The sequence below is a fragment of the Falco naumanni genome, chromosome 10, assembly GCF_017639655.2.
Source record: "Falco naumanni isolate bFalNau1 chromosome 10, bFalNau1.pat, whole genome shotgun sequence".
Taxonomy (NCBI): Eukaryota; Metazoa; Chordata; class Aves; order Falconiformes; family Falconidae; genus Falco; species Falco naumanni.
In genome coordinates, this window is record NC_054063.1 from 31914260 (window position 1) to 31933663 (window position 19404).

The window sequence follows — 19404 nt, forward strand, 5'->3', positions numbered from 1 at the left end:
CTGGCTCTGAGCAGGTAACTCTGCAGCTGCTCTGGCTGGGGAGCTCTGGCTGGCAGGGAGAGGCTGCAGGGCCCTGTTCCCGCCACCCCGCTCTTCTGCTGCCGCTCCCGGGGCGCGGTGCGGCCTGAGGTACCGGCCTGGCTGCAGGCGGGGCGGGGGAAGGCCCAGCCCTGGCACGGAGAGGCCCGGAGGTCACCACCTGAGCACTGCTGTTCTCGAAGGCCAGTTTCAGGGGAGCTTTATATATCTATATCTATATATATTTATATATAAAGAGCATATATGAATTGCGCGTTTGCGACTGACGGCTGGAGGCAATGAAATGCCGTTATGAAAGAGGTTGAGGCGTTATTAAGGGGCAGAAGTGCCCCCCACGAAGCGGTCTCAGGGTTCCCTCACTGCGCAGACACCAGAAGCGGGGGCAAACCCACGTTTTCGGCCCGCTGCCCACCGCGGGGACGCGCACGGGGCCGCGCCGCGGCTGGAAGCGCTGCCGCCGGGCATGAGCGGGAGCCCGCAGCGATCGGCAGTGACCGCGCATGCGCCGCGCCTACGTCACTTCCGGGCGGCTGTTGTAGTTCCGGGGCGCCGCTGCCTGGAGACGGCGCTGCTGCGCGGGAGCGCTCTGGTACGGCGGCGGGGCAGGGCCCGGGGTGCAGGTGAGGGGTCTGGGGGGGTCTGATTCTGGCGCTGAGGGGGCTGGGGGGGGGGGTCTGGTTCTGGCGCTGAGGGGTCGGGGGGGGTCTGGTTCTGGCGCTGAGGGGGCTGGGGGGGGGGCTGGTTCTGGCGCTGAGGGGTCGGGGGGGGCTGGTTCTGGCGTGAGGGGGCTGGGGGGGGGCTGGTTCTGGCGCTGAGGGGTCGGGGGGGGGGGTCTGGTTCTGGCACTGAGGGGTCGGGGGGGGGCTGGTTCTGGCGCTGAGGGGTCGGGGGGGGGGGCTGGTTCTGGCTCTGAGGGGTCTGGGGGAGGGCTGGTTCTGGCGCTGAGGGGTCTGGGGGAGGGCTGGTTCTGGCGCTGAGGGGTCTGGGGGGGGGGGCTGGTTCTGGCGCTGAGGGGTCTGGGGGGGGGGCTGGTTCTGGCGCTGAGGGGTCTGGGGGGGGGGGCTGGTTCTGGCGCTGAGGGGTCGGGGGGGGGGGGGCTGGTTCTGGCGCTGAGAGGGGATAAGACTGGAGGGGTCTGGAGGGGCACAATGCTGGCGCTTAGCGGCCCTCCTTGCCCCTACACCCACCTCAGTGCTGGGAGCACAGGCAGGGCAGGGACCGGGGATTCGGGTGCTGCACAGCCCGGGCTGTAAGGAGGTGAAGCACAGCCCTCTGAGTGATCCTGGGACCTCTCCCGAGGAGCCTGGGGAAGGGATGGTAGAAGTAAATCATTCAGATGTCTGTCACTGCAGGAGGAAGCTGGTTATGTGGGATAGTATTATTCTGACTGGCAATTCCTATGTGACACCCAAGAGCGGTATAGTGTGCCGTGACTGACTCTTGAATAGGACTAGCTCAGGAAAAAAAGGCATATATTTCTCTTTAAGTCCCAGATCAAGCTGCAGTAAATATGCCAGGCTCATAATTTTATAATTTTTTTACTCATTTCTATCCACTTGCTACTGGATTTGCAAATTCAGCTCCCAGTTCAGAAATATTGGCAGCACATTAAAACTAGATTAAGCCTACCTTGATATCCATGCAGTGCTGGCATGAGAGTCTAATTTTCTCACCTGCTCGTCCAGTCTGAACTGCAGCTGTTTCTTATGTTCCTGAGTGCCGCGCCTCCTGAATTGCTCAAAATGTTCATGTGGGCAGACATGCTAATTGAGGCATGTATTTGCCAGAGAAGCTAATGAAAACTAGCTGAGCCCAGACAGCTGAGAGTTTCTCAGAGGAAGGCGTAATTTGACCAAATGTGAGATCCTGCCTAACTAGGATGTGTTTGCTTTAGTTTCTAATTAAACCTAGGAAATAAATGTTAAGGCAAATTAAATTCTGTGTTTTGCAATGCAGCTGTGTAATCCTGTATTTTAATTCTGTTAGATTTCATCCAGGGTAGTTTTCTACCTGCTATAAGATAAAGAGATTAGAGAAACCTGCACTTTCTAATCCTAGCAAGAGAATTAGTGTCTGAACTGTGCTTCTGGCTGTAGTGCTTGTTCTTGGAAGGGCAGTCTCCTTAGCCAAGAAACAGAGAGATACAGGACATAATAAATACATAAATAGTTAATATACTTGTTAGTCTGTGGGGTTGTTTGTCATGTGTAACACTTGGTTTTTGACAGATTCCTGCCACATTATGTCAGGAGACAGTGACTGCACCAGGACAAGCCCATCAGTGGGGTCTCCATCGGACAACGAGTTCTTGCCAGATAGGCCAAAGTATGTTTGCTCTCTGTCTCCTGATCTCATTACCAAAGCCCGGGAAGAGCTCCAAGAAAAACCTGAATGGAGGCTCCGTGATGTGCAGGCACTCCGAGATATGGTGTGCAAAGACTATCCCTCCCTGGGGACCTGCCTGGACGATGCTTTTTTGCTAAGATTCCTCAGAGCCAGGAAATTTGATTACGATCGAGCTCTTCAGCTTCTGGTGAACTACCACAGCTGTAGGAGGAGCTGGCCTGAGGTCTTCAATAACTTGAAGCCATCTGCAATAAAGCCTGTCCTAGAGTCTGGTTTTGTCACTGTGCTGCCTCGTCTGGACCCAGAGGGACGCCACATTGTCTGCATCCGACCAGGTACTGAAATGCATGAATGTCTTTGTTCTCAGAGTTCAAGGTGTGTCCGAGTCAAAAAGATCTGCTTCCTTGCTTCCTTCTCTCCTGTGAACAGTGGTTACTTAGCAGAGTACATGGGTTCTCTTTGAAATTTGAAAAGCTAACTTGTGAAGGGACACATTTGTCGTTAGCCAACGGTATGCCAGTTCCTTTTCCTGTGTCAGCAATAACTGCAGTTATGTCAAAATGAAAATGCAGTGAGGTGGGATGATGAAATATTAGGTAATTCAAGAAAAATTAATGTGTAGTAACTCAAATTGAAACAGGGCTGTTGGCCTACAGTTAGAAGCTTGTGTTTTGTTTTGACAATAAGTGGAGAGAGGAGCCTAGGACTCCCATGTAAACATTCAGAGCTTTCTATGTACTTCTGGTGCTGCCAGGCTTGCTGTAAATTTGCCTTCATTCATTCTTCTCTTTTTCCATTTACCTGCTTTCTTTCTGAGCTGAAGCTGCTTCTAATAAGCTGTGCTGGGTAGAGAACAGGGTTCTTAAAACCATTGCCTTTTCCCTGAAGTAAACATGAGTTGCCATTTATCTCTTGCTTAAGAAAGGCTGCTCTGAGCTAGGACTGTGGCTGTTAAAGACTAACTTTTAAGAGTCCAGGAAAATAGAAAATCAGTTTTTGGAATGTGTATTATTAGCTTATATTTATTCTCCGACTTACCATCCATGTCTTGTAACCTCAGACAGATGGACACCCAGTAATTATCCGATTACTGAGAACATTCGTGCCATATACTTAACGTTAGAAAAACTCATTCAGTCCGAAGAGACCCAGGTGAATGGAATTGTAATCCTGGCAGACTACAAAGGAGTCAGCTTATCTAAGGCGTCTCATTTTGGTCCTTTTGTAGCCAAAAAAGTGATTGGAATTCTTCAGGTAAGACCTGAACTGGTGGGAAAATAAGCTTGTGCATTGTAAATGACTGCTTCTTTGTCTAGAGTTCTTGACTATGTTACCAGAAACTTCAGCATCTTGGCCTTTACTAGCAGACTTAAAAGGTGTCTCTGCCCAACCAGTTTCTCACACCCTTGCCGAATTACCTCACTTGTCCTTTTTTTGACTTTTGCATCCCTGAAAATAAATTTGCATTAGAAATGCAAACTTTGAGTTGGAAGAGAAAAAATTAGTTTTGTTAGGTAATGGTAAGGAAGAGAGAGAACAGCGAATTACACTTAGAAGACACTGTTTTGCCTGAATGCTGAGGAATGGCTTGTTATTTAAATGGTTCCTGTCAGCCAAGATGGAGCTAACCACTGGGGAAGTGCAAGTTCAAGTACTGCTGTAAAAATTTTGCAGAGAGGGTGTGATTTGAGGAGGATTTCCATCCATTCCCTGAAAGAAGAGAGTCTTCTTCAGCATAGGGGGCCACAAAAGAGTAATAAAAAGGATCTCTGTCTAGATGTTTGGAAGGAAAATGATGGAGAGCAAGTTAGAGCAAGGGTGTAAGCACAAGTGGAGTTGTACAGAATAGGAAGGTGAAAGGAGTAACCTGGCCAAGGTGGCAGGATGGTCTGATGATTTTACTTGATGTTTTACCATACTATCTGGAGGAGTAAGGTGAGGAAATCTTCTCTTGAATGGATTTATGCCGTCATTACTTTTATTCTGGCCTGAGCTAGTTATGTTCTTTGTTGTATCTATGGGGGGTAAGGAAGGATGGGGGGAACCAGGGGAGTTTAGGGAGATGATAGCAGTGAGTCTATGAATGCCTGTATAAGAACTTGCTCTTTTAGATTGCTGATAATCTAAACTTGTCATTTTACTGTCTGAGCCCATGTTTAATTCGTACAAATAGTGTGATGGGTGTCCTGCTGTTATTAGTGGAAGCTTTTCACAAAACAAAAGCTGAACTTGGTGAAGGACGTGAAAGTATGGATTGTATATAAATGTGTTGCATCAAACTTGCTGAGCTGTGTCTCTTGTAAAGATGAGCTAATTCACTGACCTTCTTAAGGAGAAAAGTACTCCTGCAGAGTGCATGTTACCTGCTTTTCACTCCAAGCATTGACTGCTTGCTCTGTATATGCAGAGCTGGTTATAAGGGAAGGAAACTTCACTGTGGCACATGAGACTTTAATTGCTGATCGTGACCTTTTGCGTTGGAAAAATGTTTTTGCAAATAAATATCTCCAGCAGAAATCTCATAACTAGCTGTTGTTTTAAACTGTCTTGTATAGCAGATGCTGTGTATTCTGTTGGCAGCAGAGCCTGTTTGTCTTTTGCAGTTAGCTTGAAAATAGTTGGAATGGCAGAAAAATAGTGATATTAGATTTCTTCCTTATATAAAAGCACATTTCAGAGTGTCTTGGGCACCAAATCGTGTGTTTGGACACACTGTTAGAATCAGCCTGCTCTGGCTCCCAATGTGGTACACCCCCACAGAAACTTGGGTTGTTACTTTGTAACTGCATCATTATCAGGGTTGGGAATATGTGAATGAAGGACAGTGATTACCTAGGTGTCTTTGTCATGGGGAGATGAAGAACAGTAAGAAATGAAAATTCACTGACAGCGATGTATTTCTCAGTGCAGGGTTTTCTTGTCTCTTGACTTTATTTTTATGCTTACAGATCTCCTCCTGAGACTGTTCCCTATTACGAGGTGCATTTCTGTTGCTGTATTGGTTTATGTTGGTACCTCAGATGAAAAAGTTTGGGAGCTGGTGGGTTGTGCTGGCAGTCACTTTCAGGAAATCTTAAAAAGAGGAAGATGGCAGATGTTTTCTAAACTGCATTATAAAAATGTTCTTTACCCTTCAGGATGGATTCCCCATTCGAATAAAAGCTGTTAACATAATAAATGAGCCTCGTATATTCAAAGGCATTTTTGCAATCATCAAGCCTTTTCTGAAGGAAAAGATAGCAAACCGGGTAAGGATTTATGTCATTTTAATGTTATTGGGTTTGGGTTATGTGCTTGGCCACTGCAAGTAGAACCAACATTGTTCTAGTTGTGGAGTTTTTTAATGTTTTTTTATTTACTTGATCTAACTGGTCCTTTCTGATATATTTTTTAAAAATATGCCTGTTGGCAAAATTCTTCATGAGGGAGAAGCTTTGAGGAATTGAATATTGGCATACTCATATGGAACTTTAGTACATAGGCCGTGTATTCAGGGCATTAATTCCATCCCTGGGGTTGGGTTATTTCAGCAAGTAACAATTTGTTTAGGAGGTGGCATCACAGGAAATCTGTGTTGCCCCTTCCTTGCTCTTCTCCTTAAGCAAGTGTCCTGCATGGCACAAGTATTCTTTCCATAGGACTGAATGTAATTGTAAAGGATGATGCTTTTTTCCACAATGATAAGTGCTTCCAATCCCATGAATGAACTTGGGGACGAGCTGAATTTGGAATCTTGGCACAGACTAGCACATGTCAAGTTTCTTGCTGGGATTTAAGTTGCACTAGGCTTGGGTTGTCCCAAGACACCTCTCACTAGTGTGTCTAACTACACCTGCCCAATGTTGTATGCTGTTGCTTGCCCATAAAAACGTAATTTCTGAAATTTGCTCTTTAACTCAGAGTAAGCTTGTTAGCTGACTGTTTCAGCAATTTGCTGTAAAGCATTTGGTATGCACTACTAACAGCTATCTTCTGCTTTCTCCTTCAGTTTTTTCTTCATGGCTGTGATCTGAATTCCCTTCATCAAAACATTCCTCCAGTGATCCTTCCTGAAGAGTATGGTGGCACTTCAGGGAAGCTGGACATCTCTGCATGGAATGAGCTGCTGCTAGCTTCCGAAGAGGACTTTCTGCATGATTTCTCACAGTTGGTTCTCCCATGCGACAGCTCACCCCATGACATGCTAGTGAGTGGGGATGCTGATGACAAGCAATGTGATGATTCTCTGCGAGGCATGAAACCTCAGCTGTATTACTGTTATTAACAAACCAGTGAAGGGAAATTTTCCAGCACAGTTAAGATCTGTTCTGATAGGGATATTGTGAACTCTGCCTTACTCCTAAACTTGCAGTTTAGGAACAGACCGCTGAGGCACTTTACACTGTAGAACCAAAGGAAGCTAAAGAAGGCACAATAGGGGCAGGGCAGAGTTTGGGGATGATAAAGGCAAAGGGCACAAGTTATGTAGAATACTTGAGGCTCGTCAACCTCTGTGTGAATGATGCAAACTGGCCTATTCTTTCTAATGGTAAACAAAAATTACAGTATGGTAAGCTTGATATTTTCTTATCCCCTCCCCATGCAGGTGAAAAGTGACAGTGATGATTTCATAGCTTTGTGACCATCTGTTCCTTCCCATTCTGAAAACAAGAAAATTGCTTTTGAGCCCTGCAAAATGTAGTTCTGTCAGTGAAGATTGCTTAAAAACATAAAAAGTCCAACTTGGCCCATCCTCTGTCACTTGGTTCAGATTGTGAGTTGGCACTTCTGAAATATCTCAATCCATATTTTTATAAAATTAATACAGAGCAAAACTTTCTTATCCATGAATATCAGTATGCAGATAATCTCTGAAACTTCCTCACAGCAGGAAGAACTATAACTGGAGGCTTAACTACTATAACATCTATGCCAAGGTTTAGTATAAACAGTTGCAACCTTCACTTTCAGAAAACATAAAGATTTTTAGATCATGTGCTAAGGCTTTCGATTGGATAACAGCATCAGATAATGAGGTTTGGGACCAAATAAGAAAAAGCTATGCCATCTGCTTTCCCACGTTGTCAGTTGTTCAGTTTGTCAGCTGGTTGTGATGAGGAACTGGGTAACTAACTCATACACAGAATTTGTAAGGAGGCTTTGTAGCAGTTGGCATATAAAGTGTAGAAGACAATACTTCATGTGAGACAGCAAGGTGCTGCTTTAGCTTGTAACTTTGGACAGAATTTGAGTTTAAGTCTGTGAAACCAAATGCAGACAGGCTATTTGAAAGCACATTCTTAAATTTCCTGGTATTGTAGCATTTTGTTCACTGTGCTTGTCAGCTATTTTGTGAAATGTTACAACTTTGTTTTCCACTTTGTTGACCTCTTTTGTCTTTGGTTGTCATGTTCCTGTATGAAGTTAGACTTTAATCATCCCTGTAATATTTACCCTTAGCTTGTATGCCTGTGGTTTTAGGTCTTTGTCTAGAGACAGAGCTAAGACTCCGATGTCAAATCAGGGTAAGATACCTATGTCTAAATAAGCTGTTCCCACTCCCCAGGTTCAATCTGTTTAATGGTCTTAATTAGAATTTAGCTCTCAGCACACTCTTTGCACATTTTTTTTTTTCTGCTCTGTAATAGTGTGGAGATGGGAAACCTCACTAGGACCAGGAAAGCACACCCTGTTACTTCAAGGTGAAATATTTCACTGTTCAGTGAAAAAGAACATCCCTTCCCTTCTAATTGGAGACTTTTCTCTTGAGCACTTTCTCTGGGTGAAATCTTTATTTAGTGCCAAGTGTGATTATAGGTACCAGTTATGTTTCTGTAAATATAAAACTAAAGCATCTTGAGGATTTCAGACATTCACTTTTCAAAGTGCCAAACTCTGTTTTGAATGTCTTTCTTTCCCTCAGTCCCCCTACAGCATGATTGCATTGCCAAAAAGAGATGAGACTACCACTGTAATGACTTCCTGATCTGGCAGCAGACCTCACCCTGGACCTAGGGGGTAGCAAATGCTATACCTGCCAGCCAAGCATTATAAAAGGAGACTGGGTTCTGAAAAGGGGTAAACGGTGAAGCTTTTTTTCTGGGTGGCAGTTCAAAATTTGTGGGAGCGTGGAACTTGTCACTTGAACTGTTCTAGATTGAAGGTGGGAAGAGATTAAATTTCCTCATTGAAAGCATCTGATTTTTCCTACCTTTTGTAAGTCAATTCTTACTCCTCTTTGACAGCTATTGCCTTTAGTGTAGGGGGAAAAAAAGCCCAACAATTTTAATCTACTTAAAGTAAGAGAGTACTGCTAGCCACTTTTTAATTTCTGACCGTAATATGCTGTGTGTTTTGCAGAGATTAATTCAGTTCTTTGTGCCACCTAGCAAGACAGTAGCACACAGCACCAGGACTTAGGTAAGTGGCTGCCCACGCAGTTTAACTGCCAGAACGTAGAGACTGGTATTTATGTTGTAGTGCCTCTGAAGTCCAGCCACAATGTAAAATTAAAAAAAAAAAACAAACAGAATGGACCATTTTTTCTAGAGGTGAAGGCATGACTGGTATTTTGAGCCTCTTCCCTTAATTGTGCTGCAGGGTTTGAAGTGGTGGTATTTTGACAGCTAACCTGTTAAGAACAACTACTTTGATCCTCTTATGTAACTATTAGAGAAGGAGGTTGAATATTCAAAATTTGATTTAGTGTCCTTCAAAAAGAAAAAAAAAACACCTAGTGGTGTTCAGCAGGTGGCTGAGGAACCTCTACAGAAACAACACCCTTTTTTTATGCTTTTATATTCTCTTGCATGCCTTAAATAGTGGGCAAACTATATCAGTCCCTTCCTCCCCTTTTCTCCCAGAGAAACTAAGACTAAATGTTTTAAATGTAATAGATAAGGCTATATTATCAATGTGGAAAATAGCCTGTCTTATGCCTCCAGAACTTCTTTTTCTTAAACTTGGCTGCTGGGCAGTTGATGTCAGGATGTTTAAACTAAGCTTGAACTTAGCTTTATCAGGCATCTAACTGTTACTTCTAATTTGCTCTTTCTCGGCTTTAGAACTCAGAGAGAGTTGCACCCGTACTGAGCTGTATCTCTAACACTTTTTAGGTTCATAACCGGTGCTTGGCTTGGCTTAACAGTAAGCACAGCTCTGTTTTACATGCACCTGACTACTGAGCTGAGAATGCTCTCTGAGCTTGAGCACTTACTAGCAAAGAAACCAGTTTGTTCCCAAAATTTCTTAAGTCAGCATTTGGAAAATAAACACTTGTTTTTAAGTATGCAGTCTCCTTCTCTGCAAGTTAAGAGAAAAGATAGGCAAAGCTTACAGGTTGGGGAATTTTTTTGGTTGTGGGTTGTTGGTTTTTACAGCACTAAAACTGATCTGTGCTTTTTTCCACTTGAAGTAACTTTGTTTCTGGAGGTTATATGCCTTGCCCAGTACATAAGCCATCCCTGCCAATTCCACCACAGAGTAAGGAAAGATACTTGAACTGCACTGGGCTGCCATGGCATTTGGCATTAAGTGGGACAAGAGGTAGCTGCATACTGTACATAAAAGTACTTGAATTTATACTGTTGCAAATGGGTGTTACAAACCCTGAGGTATTTTCAGGAACTGGGTGAAGTATTGGTTTTGTTAAATTCATTTTGGCATGAGTTAATCATAGTGTTATTCAAACTAATAATTTTGCCTTCTGTTATATGTGGGCCTAGAAGTGTTGGGTGGTTAAGTGTACATCTTATTTTGACAAAATTTATTTTTATATTGCATTTTATAAAATGGAGTGGTCAAAATGTGTACTTCTATGATGCACGACTGGGTGATTAAACACATTGTAACAGCTGCTGATTTGATATTTAAAATATTTTTGCCTCGTGTCATGTTGGGGTATTTTATTGTAAAAAAAAGACAATAGCAACATATACTTAGTTCCACACTAACCACACAGTTGCAAGAATCACATGGAAGATGCAGTTTGTTTCAAAAAAAAAATACATTATGACTTCCTAGTTGCTTCATGGAGAAAACATCCAGTCACGTCCAACTGGACACTGTGACAGGTAATTAGCATTTTAATAATTTTGCATTGAAGAATAACTGGTACTTCTTAATGCTTCTCAACAAATCTGCAACAGTTTCAGTAGTTAGTCTGCTTTATTCAAATGAGTTGACAGTGCAAATGCCTTAGTGCCAATAATAATTTCAGGTACATTATTTTTATAAGCATATTAGACAATTGAAATCCAGTAGAAGCTCTATTTTTCCACCCCCATCGAAGTTGTTTAAGCTAGTCATACACTTACCACTCCATATTTGGCAAACATGCTAAAAAAGAAGTTACCATAGAAGTTGGCTCCTAGAAAGGGAAAGTTTTTTCTGAAAAGGAACTAGTGAACCAGTTTTTCAACCTCGAAGTTGTATTCTTTTGGTGAGGAATACAGGGGGGTTTGCCACAACACAGGAAAGTAAGTATAATTTAAATAAACTTTTGCAGTGGAATGTAGAAATCAAGCAGCATGGCTTAAACTTCCAGGAACCCAAACATTAGCATACTAGTGCATTATGCTGAATATAGTTGTTCTTTAAAATATATTACTCATATTTAGCTAAGTGTTACTTATATTCAGTAGAAAGGTTGTGGCTATTGGACAGAACAGGTACTTTCTTTTGCGCTTTGACAGCACAACTGTAGTGAATTTTAAAAATGCAGTAATAAGATAACCATGACAAGGTTAAAATAGAAAGGTAACATAATTTTGATTCTGCATCAAGCATTATGCAATACATAACTTTCTATCCACCTGCATGTTAATATCAACATAAGAAACAGTAACATAGACAGTGTAACTAAAGCAATACATGAACATTTTGGCTCTCAGCAAAAAGTTCCCCACTTTTGTAAGCTCAGGTGCAGCAATTTAACTGAAGTCCCTATTAGTGAGGACAAGAGGAGCCACAAGGGTCCAAAGATAGAGGACAAGACAAACCCAGCTGGAGGTTATCTTCACCCACACGGCTGGCCACTTACTTGTCATTGTTTTAAAATCTGCATCAGGGCTGAAAAGTAAAGAAGTCAATTAATAGATACAGAAGGCACCTTCCACTACTCCTTGCTACATGTCATATAAATCTGAAGTTAGGACAATCCTTTGGGACCCTCTGATGCAAGAACCTTTGTGGGAGCACAGCAAGACAACTAAACCAGCAGTTTCCTGTGGTTCCTTCATAAGCTGCTTGTTCTTGGTACCACTGTTCAAAATTGACCTGCTTGTGCTACTCTTAAAGGAAGTATTTGAGCAACCTATGCAATAGTCTCCTGACAGCTGCTCTCTGTAAGTGGGTTTGCTAATGTATACAACATGGCAGTCCTGGGGAAAGCTGTTCAGAATCTTCAGCAGTAGATGATATGTCCGAGTATTCCCAACACATCTAGGAAATCGTATCACTGTTTAAGTGGCATGTATGGCTGTCCACACACACCTTTCCCAGGGTGACAAGCCAGTAGTATCAAGCTGGCCTCTGACAAACTCCCCAGGAAGCCACCTTAAACCAATTTCATATGTATCCTTCCTCCTACTTGCCTATCTGAAGGACTGTAACCACGCTTTCTGCCCCTGCAGCTGTGAAGCAGTCCACTAGGACTACAGCTGCTGATTTTGCCTTGTTACATCTTAATTCAGCAACACAAAATTGAGAAGGCGCAACTGTCATGTTACTGGCATAGGGACAGCACCTTAACCAGCCTGGCAGCAGTAGCCTATGCACCTAGAAACTACATGCTGGCTAGCACACACAACCCGCTGCTTTCTGTTTGCTCTTACCTGTACCAGTTTGTGAGTGTCATCATGATGTAAAGAGATGCAAGAAAGAGCATGAAGTGAAAGAAGGTGTAGCTGTACTGAACACCATCCTTCTCATTATCCATGACACGGCGCACTTCTCCATCCTCTGCAGCCCCGCTGCCTGTTCCCACAGTCTCCTCCAGAATGGCACTGTCACTCCCAGACAGTGTCAGCTTGTTCACCTGGCTGTTACTTGAAGAGCGAATGCTGCAGTGTAACCCAAAAAGAGACATGGTTAAAAACTTTTTTTCACTTAGTTCTGTCTGCAAATAAAGCAAGCAACAGGCTACAATGAATATCTGGGACTAGCAAATAACATTTCTTAAATCCATCTGGAAACACAAGGAAGCTTCTCAAAGAGATCTGTTTTCATCCAAGCTTTTTTTTGTTAACCTAATTAAACAGTGTTCCTAGTCCAGGTCTTGTAACACATTTTGTTCAATTCTCTGGCTTGGGCTAATAAGGCCTATCCTCATCCACAAAACAGAACCAGGGTTATTACCCATATTTGGGCTCGAGCCTTGGATATGAATAAATGCAGGTACATTTTTCACTAAACCTGGATTCAAACAAAAAAAAAAAAGCAGAAAAATCCCAAACATTTCTCATTTGATAGCAGTGCTGTTCCCACCTGGAATACAAAAGGCAAAGGACAAAGATAACCAATCCAACAACACTCTGGGCATCCCACCACTGCAGGGACTTGGGTGGAGCTGGGGTAGCAGGTACGACAGTGGTATTTGCTGGAACAGCTGTGGGTGTAGCTATCTGGGTAATGATGTTCAGCAAACTTGGGTTACAGTTTCGTTCTGAAAGGGATTTCAAGGCAGATTAAAGAGAGATGAGCTTTGTCAGCATTTAGCTAAGAAGACATTACAAATAAGCTTGCAGTTTCTTCATTCCCTCTAACTGCTGATCTCTCCAATTCCCCAGAGGCAGCAATGGCACAGAATATTTTTCTTCCCTGTGAGCTAGGCAAAGATGTAATAAATAAATAAATAAAATAAGAATGCCCCAACACTTCCCTCTCCCCCCTCACGAATACCCCAGTTTAGTTCTGGAAAGGTGCAATTTGATCGTTTCTGTAAAGTCAGCTTTACTGCCCCCACTACATTCTATCTAGACAGATCAGCACAGTGATCTGTAATAATTACAAGCCCCATCAACAGCTTCTGCTTTCACACCAAAATGTGTTACTCAAGACAGCCTGCTGCTTACCAGGCTCATTGGACATGGCTGACCAAGTGAGATACATGGTGTAGAGTGTGATAACAGAGGACTGGAGGAGGCCAGAGCGAGGCTGATGTTCCTGTTCAAAGACAGAATAGCAAGCCAAGGTCAAAAGGGCAAGTTTTACCTATAGTTGAGTAGTTTTAACGTACTGCCACAGATTCAGCAATTACTAGCATGAAAAGCTTTATTTTTAGCAATGCACTGGGCTTTGTTCTATGTTCAGAAGACTGGAAGAAACTCCTTAGAGTAATACAATTTATGCAGTGAGCAACTCAAGCATGGAAGGAATAAGCAAACCAAATCCAGTTTCTCTGTGCCCAAAACTCAGTTATGGGTTCTGAGTTAATCCCAACTTGCTTAACAGTTCTAGAGATACAAATCTAGCATGTGATTTATTTGAGCAATACCAGTTCAGAATCAAGGAACATGCATGCTTCCTCTCATATTAAACATGCCTACCCATTATTTCAAAGCCATGGCATTAAGCCAATAAATTCCCAGCTTATTTTGCTTTTCGTTAACAGGTGTCTCTGTTCTGCCACAACCTTTCATCACCAAAACCATGGTAGCAGTCTCCCACATGGAAACAAAGTCTAAAACAACATTAGCCAAAAAACCCCCACACGTATCTTCAAGAAATACGTCACTACATAGTGCGCTGCTTTCAGAGCAAGATTATTTTTTAAAAAAAATATGTTCCTAGCTAGCATAGCGAAATTTTAAACTTGTTATGTCTGAATTGGTACTACATCTTTCTTACTTCCCTGCTTTGTATGTCAGAAGAAAACAGCAGAGAAAAATACCTGAACTTTTGGAAGGATAGAAACAATGGAGACAGCAATGCACAGGATCATGTTAATGCTTATGAAGAACTTGTTCTCAGTGCAGTCATCAGGCTTGGTGTAGAAAACACAGAAGAGAACAATAAAAACCAGCGACAAGGCATAGAACAAACTTGTACAGGACAGCAGAGCTGGAGGGGAAAAAATGAACTGTTAGAATACACATATAGTTTAACAATATATTTAATGTGATTTAATAACCAGCTACTATTGTGATGAGACAGTCCCTCTTCCTCACCTGGAAGCCTGGTTCAGAAAACTAGACTAGCAAAATGCATTTGTATTAGGTATGGCTAAATTCCTGCTTCAGCTCACTAAGTGTAGCTCAGAGGAAAGCCAACGCTGCCATCAGGGAAGCAGGACCTGCCTTTCAGTAGCATTTTAATTGGCTTAACTGATGTCAGGCCACAGTGTCAAAATGAGAGTGCTTTTCCCATGCTTCTCACAGGCTATTTGTAAGCCCTGAATTCCCCCTTCTATGCTAAAGGCCACCCATTTTCATTTCCATTCTGCTATGTTCTTTATAAGAAGCTATAAAATGCTGTTGCAGCATTTGTAGCTATGAACAAAGAACCACAACAATTAGCACTTTGTAATTTAGAGGTCAGCTCGGGAGCGTGCGCTGAGGCACGCTTTGTGTTGTACTGCAGCCACTGTCATCGACATAACTGACTTCCTGAGGACCTCAGCAGGGGAGGCGGCAAAGTCAGAGTTGAAGAAATCCAGCTACTAATTCTGCACTTGCACTGCAAACTAGGCAAGTGTTGTTTATTATGACTGTCAGATCTGCTAATAACAAGACTAAAATATATTGCATTTTATTTAATGAGAAAAAAGCAACACTGCAGCTATTAATTCCAAATATTTACAGTAGTGACTCAAGGAGACTGTGGAGCGTAATTCTAGTTATGCCCACAGACTAGTAAGTGATAATCCACAGAGTACTGGTCAGCAGAAACAACTCCTTCATAGGTTATGATTCCTACCTGCATACCAACATTTAGAATTTCCCTCCTCCATTCTCTCAACCCAGTTCTCATTCCAGGAGTGAGCAAAGTCCACAAGAAGCACCAACTGGATAAGAATGAAGCAGAAGGCTCCGCAAATACCAATAGCAAACCAAGCTAGAAAAGGAAGCAAGAAAAACAAGATTAGCTTTTAGCATTTGCATGCTACCCCAGTTTAAAATAAATACATTAAAAGCTACTAATTATACAGAAGAAAAATAATGAAAAGATCTGGAACTATATTTAGAAATGCAGATGCTGTTAATCATATTGGCCTCCATCCTGCAGAAGCATGCAAGGAGTCCCAGCTATTCAAGGGTGCAGCTTATGCTAGTCAGGTTGTGCATGGGAATGTTTAGCCCAACATGTTTTCAGAATGAATGCAAGATGTACATAAAGAAGTCTTGTGTTAGCTAAGTACATAAAGAATCATCATGCCACATTTCTTTTGAGGGTCAACAACCCCTTCAAGTGTCTGTTATGTGGCCAGACAGTAAAAGTTTCTTGCACAGATTTTTCCAGAGATTCTAGGGAAGTATTTAGCACTTGCCAGTTTTCTAAGCTGCCTCTAATCTAAACAGAGTCTGAAGACTCAGCCCAGTATACCATGACATGATCACTTCTGAATATATTAATATGAATACATCTATATATATACTGAATTACTAATATCCAACAGCTATACACTGGAAAAGAGACTGCTTATTGCCGTAACTTCAGTTGGTCACCAAAATACTGGATGAACCAAGATAACCTGAAGAAGTAGGACACTGTCTTCTACAAGACAACTTTCACTATTGCAACTATAGCCAGTTAAGTCTGTGAAAAGGTTTGAGTTTAATAAACAGAATTCCATGATGACGTATCAACTGTACCTCTTGTGAAAGGCCCTTCAGGAATGTAAAATGCTCCAACCATGATAGCCACAATGGCAGCTATTTTGAAGAACCAGAACCTTTAAAAGAACATATAAGTTGAAAATATTGGTCTTACTCTGCACACAATAGTTATTTTACATGACCTATAAGCAGCTTGCTGTACATGGATGAGTGCCTTAACAAACATTTAAAGAAAAAAGGTTGTGTTCAGTGGGATTACAGATAAAGACATCCTTCAAATCAGGGGGAGAGGGTGAAGCAACGGTTAATACATTGGAGACATGGACTCACAGAAACCTCAAAGTTCAACAAAGGCAAATGCAGAGTGTTGCACCTGGGACAGAAAACCCCTGCACAGCAGGACACAGTGGGGGCTGACTGGCTGGAAAACTTTGCTGAAAGAGGAGCTCCAACAACAGAATGTGAGTCAGCAGCTCATCCTTGCAGGGAGGAAGGCTAACTGCACTGTTTAACTTGGAGAAAGGAAAAGGGAGATCTAATTGCTGTTTTCAACTGCCTGAAAGAGTGGTGTAAAGAAGACACAACCAGATTTTCTTGCAGGTGCACAGCAGCAGGACAAGAGGCAACACACACAAGCTGCAAGAATAGGAACAATTATCTATTGCAAAAAATTGCAAGTGTTGCCCAGAGAGGTCAAAGCATCCCCAACTTTCAAGACATTCAAAACTGACCTAAACAAGACCCTGAATAATCTGTTCCACGTTGATCCTGCTCTAACCAGGGCGTTGGATCATATAATCTCCAAAGGTCTCTTTCAAATTAAATGACACTATAGTAATTCAGTTATCTAGCCCAGAACTAACCCAGTTAAATCAGTGAATCAGAACTCAGAAACCAGTTTCTGCTGGCTTACTGAGTCAGACTGGCCTAGTGAATGACCCCATGAGCACTAGTCAGCGCAGGGATGGCAATATAAACTAGCTGAAATCTAGCATCTCTGTGAAAACACAGAGGGGGTGCCCAGAGCACCACCCTTTTGGTTACCCAATTATCAGTACATTGAACATATGACATAAATAGGAAGCTTTTTAGGGGAAAAGCTTTGCATTACCCTGTATTCAGTTGAAAAGAAACTTGAGGCTGTCAATGCAGGCATAAACAATTTGCCACTGCGTTCAGCAAAGAAAACTGAGAGAGGAGACAAGCTCGAAAACCAGACAGCTGGCTCACACACATACCCATTGTGTACTGAAGCTCTTGGATCATTACTTGTTTTCACTTCTATCATGAGCAGAGAGAGGAGAAAGAAGAACACTGCCATGGCAAAGCTGATTCGATAGACAGCTCTGTATCCAACAAAGACATCACAGCTGACAAAGCCATCCAGATGTGGTATGCGAGTATGAAGCCCCTCATCACAAAATCCGGGTATCTGAGTAAAGACAAACTTAGTTGTGAATTTACATCTGCATTTGCAATTACATTCTTTAAGCGCTCTAACAGCCAAGGCTTTCAGTCAACTGTCATCTGGGAGATCTGATAACAAAAGACCTTGTGCTCAGCCAGCCTGCACAGACTTTATTATCATCTTTCTTTCCCCACGTCATCACTAAAAGCATCCAGGAAGATTAAGACACCATGCAGCAGGCCCTCAGATAATGACTGGCAATCTCCAGGTCTGGTCAGGTCTCAGAGACCAGGCACATACTTAAACATGTACATTCACTGAATTTGCTATTTCAGCTAGAAGCCGTGCAGTACACGCAGTCTCTTAACTCAGGGGACAAGACACATTGGGTGTTTGTGTCTCTGGTAATCCATTCCCAGTAAAGAGAACCAATAGCCACTGGCACAAGTAATGGTTTTGCAAACAGTGAGAAGGAGGTTTTCCCCTCCATACCTTTTTCAGCTGCTCTTCCATCCCTGGTGCCAGCATAATGCAGGCAAGAACAGTACTAAGGAGGAGGAGGAAGGCATAGATGAGACGCGTCACTGTTGAATTCTTGCTGTTGGGACAACATCGGCACAGTAAACACGAGGCACCGCTGCACAGGCAGGGAATCTGAAGGACAGAGACAGAAATAGTAAGGGCATTCCCCTCGCAGCTGGCACCGGGGTGTTCAGTGACACCGGGAGAGGAAAACCCAAACTCCATTTAGCAACACTCCACACCCTCCCGGACCGCACAGATAAAACGTTTAATCGCCATTTCTGCCTGACACCGTGTCTGAGCACACCCCCTAGATAACTCGGCTTATCAGCCCGGGCTCAGCTCCCGGGGTCCGCCGCCCGGCAGCGGCCGGCAGCGCCCAGCAGCGCCGCGGCCACCGACACCACCTCGCAAGGGCGGGCCCGGGCCGCCGGCCACCCGCCTCCCGCCGGGCGAGCCCCGCGGCCCCGAGGCAGGCGCAGGACAGCTACAGCCTGGCGCCCGCGCCGCTCCGAGAGGCTGAGGCCGCCCCCCGGCTCCCGCAGCTGGCGGGACCGGGCCTCTGCCCGCAGGCCGCGGGAGGGGAGGCGGGAGGGGAGCCGGCAGGGGCACCGGCCCCCGGCCCAGGCGCGGCTCCCGGCTGGCTCCCCGGGAAGGAAGGGGGGAGGTCTGGCGCGGCAGCCCCCCCGCAGCCGCCACTCACCCAGCTGGCCAGCGAGCAGACCCCCAGCACCGCCCCCATGGCGCCGCCACCGCCGAGACCCCTCCGGCCACTTCCTGCTTCCGCCCCCACCCTGCGGCGTCAGGCGGCCCCCGTCCAGCACCGCCGCCGCTCATTGGCTGCCCCTGCCACGCTGGTGCGCTCGGGGGCCGCTGCCCGCCAATGAGAAGGCAGGATGGAGCCGCGCGCGAGCAGGAGGCTAGGCAGGGACGGCGAAGGGCGCGGGGGGGTCGCTGTTTGTGAAGGCTTCTTCCGCCCCCTCCGCCGCGAGGAGGTCGTGAGGAGAAGGGGCTCTGATTGGTCGGAAATGTCCGTGAGTGGGCGGTTTCTCCAGCAGGACAGCCAATGAATGAGGCTGATTGGCAGGCCCGGCAGCCATTCGATAGCTCGCTCTCCCTGTGGCCATGGGGGATGTTCGGCGGTTGCCATGGCAGCAGCGGGGGTGCCGCGGGCGGGCAGGCGGCATGGTGGCGGGGCGGGCCTGCCACCGGGGCCGCCAGTCAGTCACCGGGGCCGCCAGTCACCGGGGCCGCCAGTCAGTCACCGGGGCCGCCCCCGCCGCGCGCAGGAGCTGGGGCCCGACACATTGCCGTCCCATGTCCCTGAGCGCCAGC

At 44.7% G+C, this 19404-nt stretch overlaps 2 protein-coding genes across 4 annotated transcripts; one reads left to right on the forward strand and one right to left on the reverse strand.

Annotated features, from left to right (window-relative positions):
* Positions 1–570: 570 nt before the first annotated feature.
* Positions 571–10218, forward strand: TTPAL (alpha tocopherol transfer protein like). 3 transcript variants are annotated; one of them, XM_040608237.1, is made up of 6 exons: positions 576–628; positions 2268–2720; positions 3446–3639; positions 5523–5633; positions 6374–6571; positions 8725–10218. In XM_040608237.1, exons 2-6 carry the CDS (start codon positions 2282–2284, stop codon positions 8782–8784), a joined length of 1002 nt encoding a protein of 333 aa, XP_040464171.1. In that variant the 5' UTR covers positions 576–628; positions 2268–2281; the 3' UTR covers positions 8785–10218. The 3 variants fall into 3 exon arrangements, with proteins under 3 accessions (XP_040464170.1, XP_040464171.1, XP_040464169.1); XM_040608236.1 differs by having other exon boundaries at positions 571–659; positions 6374–10218; XM_040608235.1 differs by having other exon boundaries at positions 6374–10218.
* A 293-nt stretch (positions 10219–10511) lies between these two features.
* SERINC3 (serine incorporator 3) lies at positions 10512–18904 on the reverse strand. The gene is made up of 10 exons (XM_040608234.1): positions 18773–18904; positions 18040–18201; positions 17378–17571; positions 16176–16255; positions 15280–15417; positions 14255–14424; positions 13437–13527; positions 12850–13027; positions 12198–12425; positions 10512–11433 (listed from the first exon to the last, which is right to left on the reverse strand). The coding sequence occupies exons 1-10, from the start codon at positions 18809–18811 to the stop codon at positions 11295–11297; spliced, it is 1419 nt and encodes a 472-aa protein (XP_040464168.1). The 5' UTR covers positions 18812–18904; the 3' UTR covers positions 10512–11294.
* Positions 18905–19404: the final 500 nt, after the last annotated feature.